A 1,088-nucleotide genomic window follows, 5' to 3' on the forward strand; every position below is an offset into this window, starting at 1 on the left:
GTTTTTCCCTTCATATATTTCTACTCACAAAAATGAGCCCAGATAATGACTTTAGAATAGGAAACAAAACTAGAGAGAAAAAAAATCAGTGTGAAGTGGTACGCTGTCCAATGGAATAACTCAATGCAAATTTATGTAGTGGTAAAGTGCTAGAAAGTCCTTTCATTAGTATTTTAAAAATGGTTATAGTAAAAAGAAGTTTGCAGATTCATTTGATGGTAGTAACCACAGGCACCATTGCAATGGCACTGGCTGAGTTGGAGTTAACGATGTCCTCATACTCTGGGGGTGGGTCTAAATGAGGTTCCGTTTCACTCCTGCGAAGGGTCACCTGGCCAGTGGCCTCTTCATAGGTTGGTGGGGGTTCACAGTTGGATAGACGGGTGGAGACAGAATCTGAACGACCAACTACATATTCCAGAAAGCCTGGAGACAGCCCACTGCTATCATACATTTCGTCTGGCTGGGAAGGAGGGGTGATGATATTAAGATGCTGAGGAAAAGGAATGTGGCCCTCCGTCACTGTTTGTCTGCGAGTTTTGTTTCTCAGGAAGCATCTCCAGATTAAGAAGATGACAAGAAGGATGATGAAAAGGCCAAAGATTAACGGAAAGGTCAGGTAGAATTGAAACCAGTCACTTCCTCTGTTATTCTCCCCCTGGTGCGCTTTTGTGTAGGTGCTCCAAAATTCTTTCTGAAAATGCAAGACAAATCAGGAATTAATACAATGATGAGAAATATCAGATAATTAACTGTCAGGCTTCAATAAACATTAATATGCCATAAAGCCCAAACCAGATTTGTTGGTTTAAATAACCAGTAGCCTATAGTTTTTATGATCCCCACAAAATCACAAATAAATCATGGTGCCCAATCTGTATGCTCCTTAAAATGGTTAGTAAGAATCTCTGAGTCTTTTTCAAAACATGGAATTATGATGGTTTAGAGGAAAAAAATAAGGAATAATAGGTTTCTTCTTTCTTGTTTCCACCAAATAATTTTCTGTGAAATATACAACACAAAATTCATTCTCCATGTCCAACTATGAGGTTCTGATCATATTTTCTGCATCATCTCATCATTAACCC

At 38.9% G+C, this 1,088-nt stretch overlaps 1 protein-coding gene across 1 annotated transcript; it reads right to left on the reverse strand.

Moving 5' to 3' along the window:
* Positions 1-208: 208 nt before the first annotated feature.
* Positions 209-694, reverse strand: LOC102875546 (transmembrane gamma-carboxyglutamic acid protein 1-like; the record flags this gene model as incomplete). The annotated part of the gene is made up of 1 exon (XM_006903531.1): positions 209-694. A coding segment is annotated over one exon (486 nt), but the record flags the coding sequence as incomplete, so codon positions are not given.
* Positions 695-1,088: the final 394 nt, after the last annotated feature.

Source organism: Elephantulus edwardii, unplaced genomic scaffold (assembly GCF_000299155.1).
Source record: "Elephantulus edwardii isolate Elephantulus edwardi_28Jun2011 unplaced genomic scaffold, EleEdw1.0 scaffold04863, whole genome shotgun sequence".
Lineage (NCBI taxonomy): Eukaryota > Metazoa > Chordata > Mammalia > Macroscelidea > Macroscelididae > Elephantulus > Elephantulus edwardii.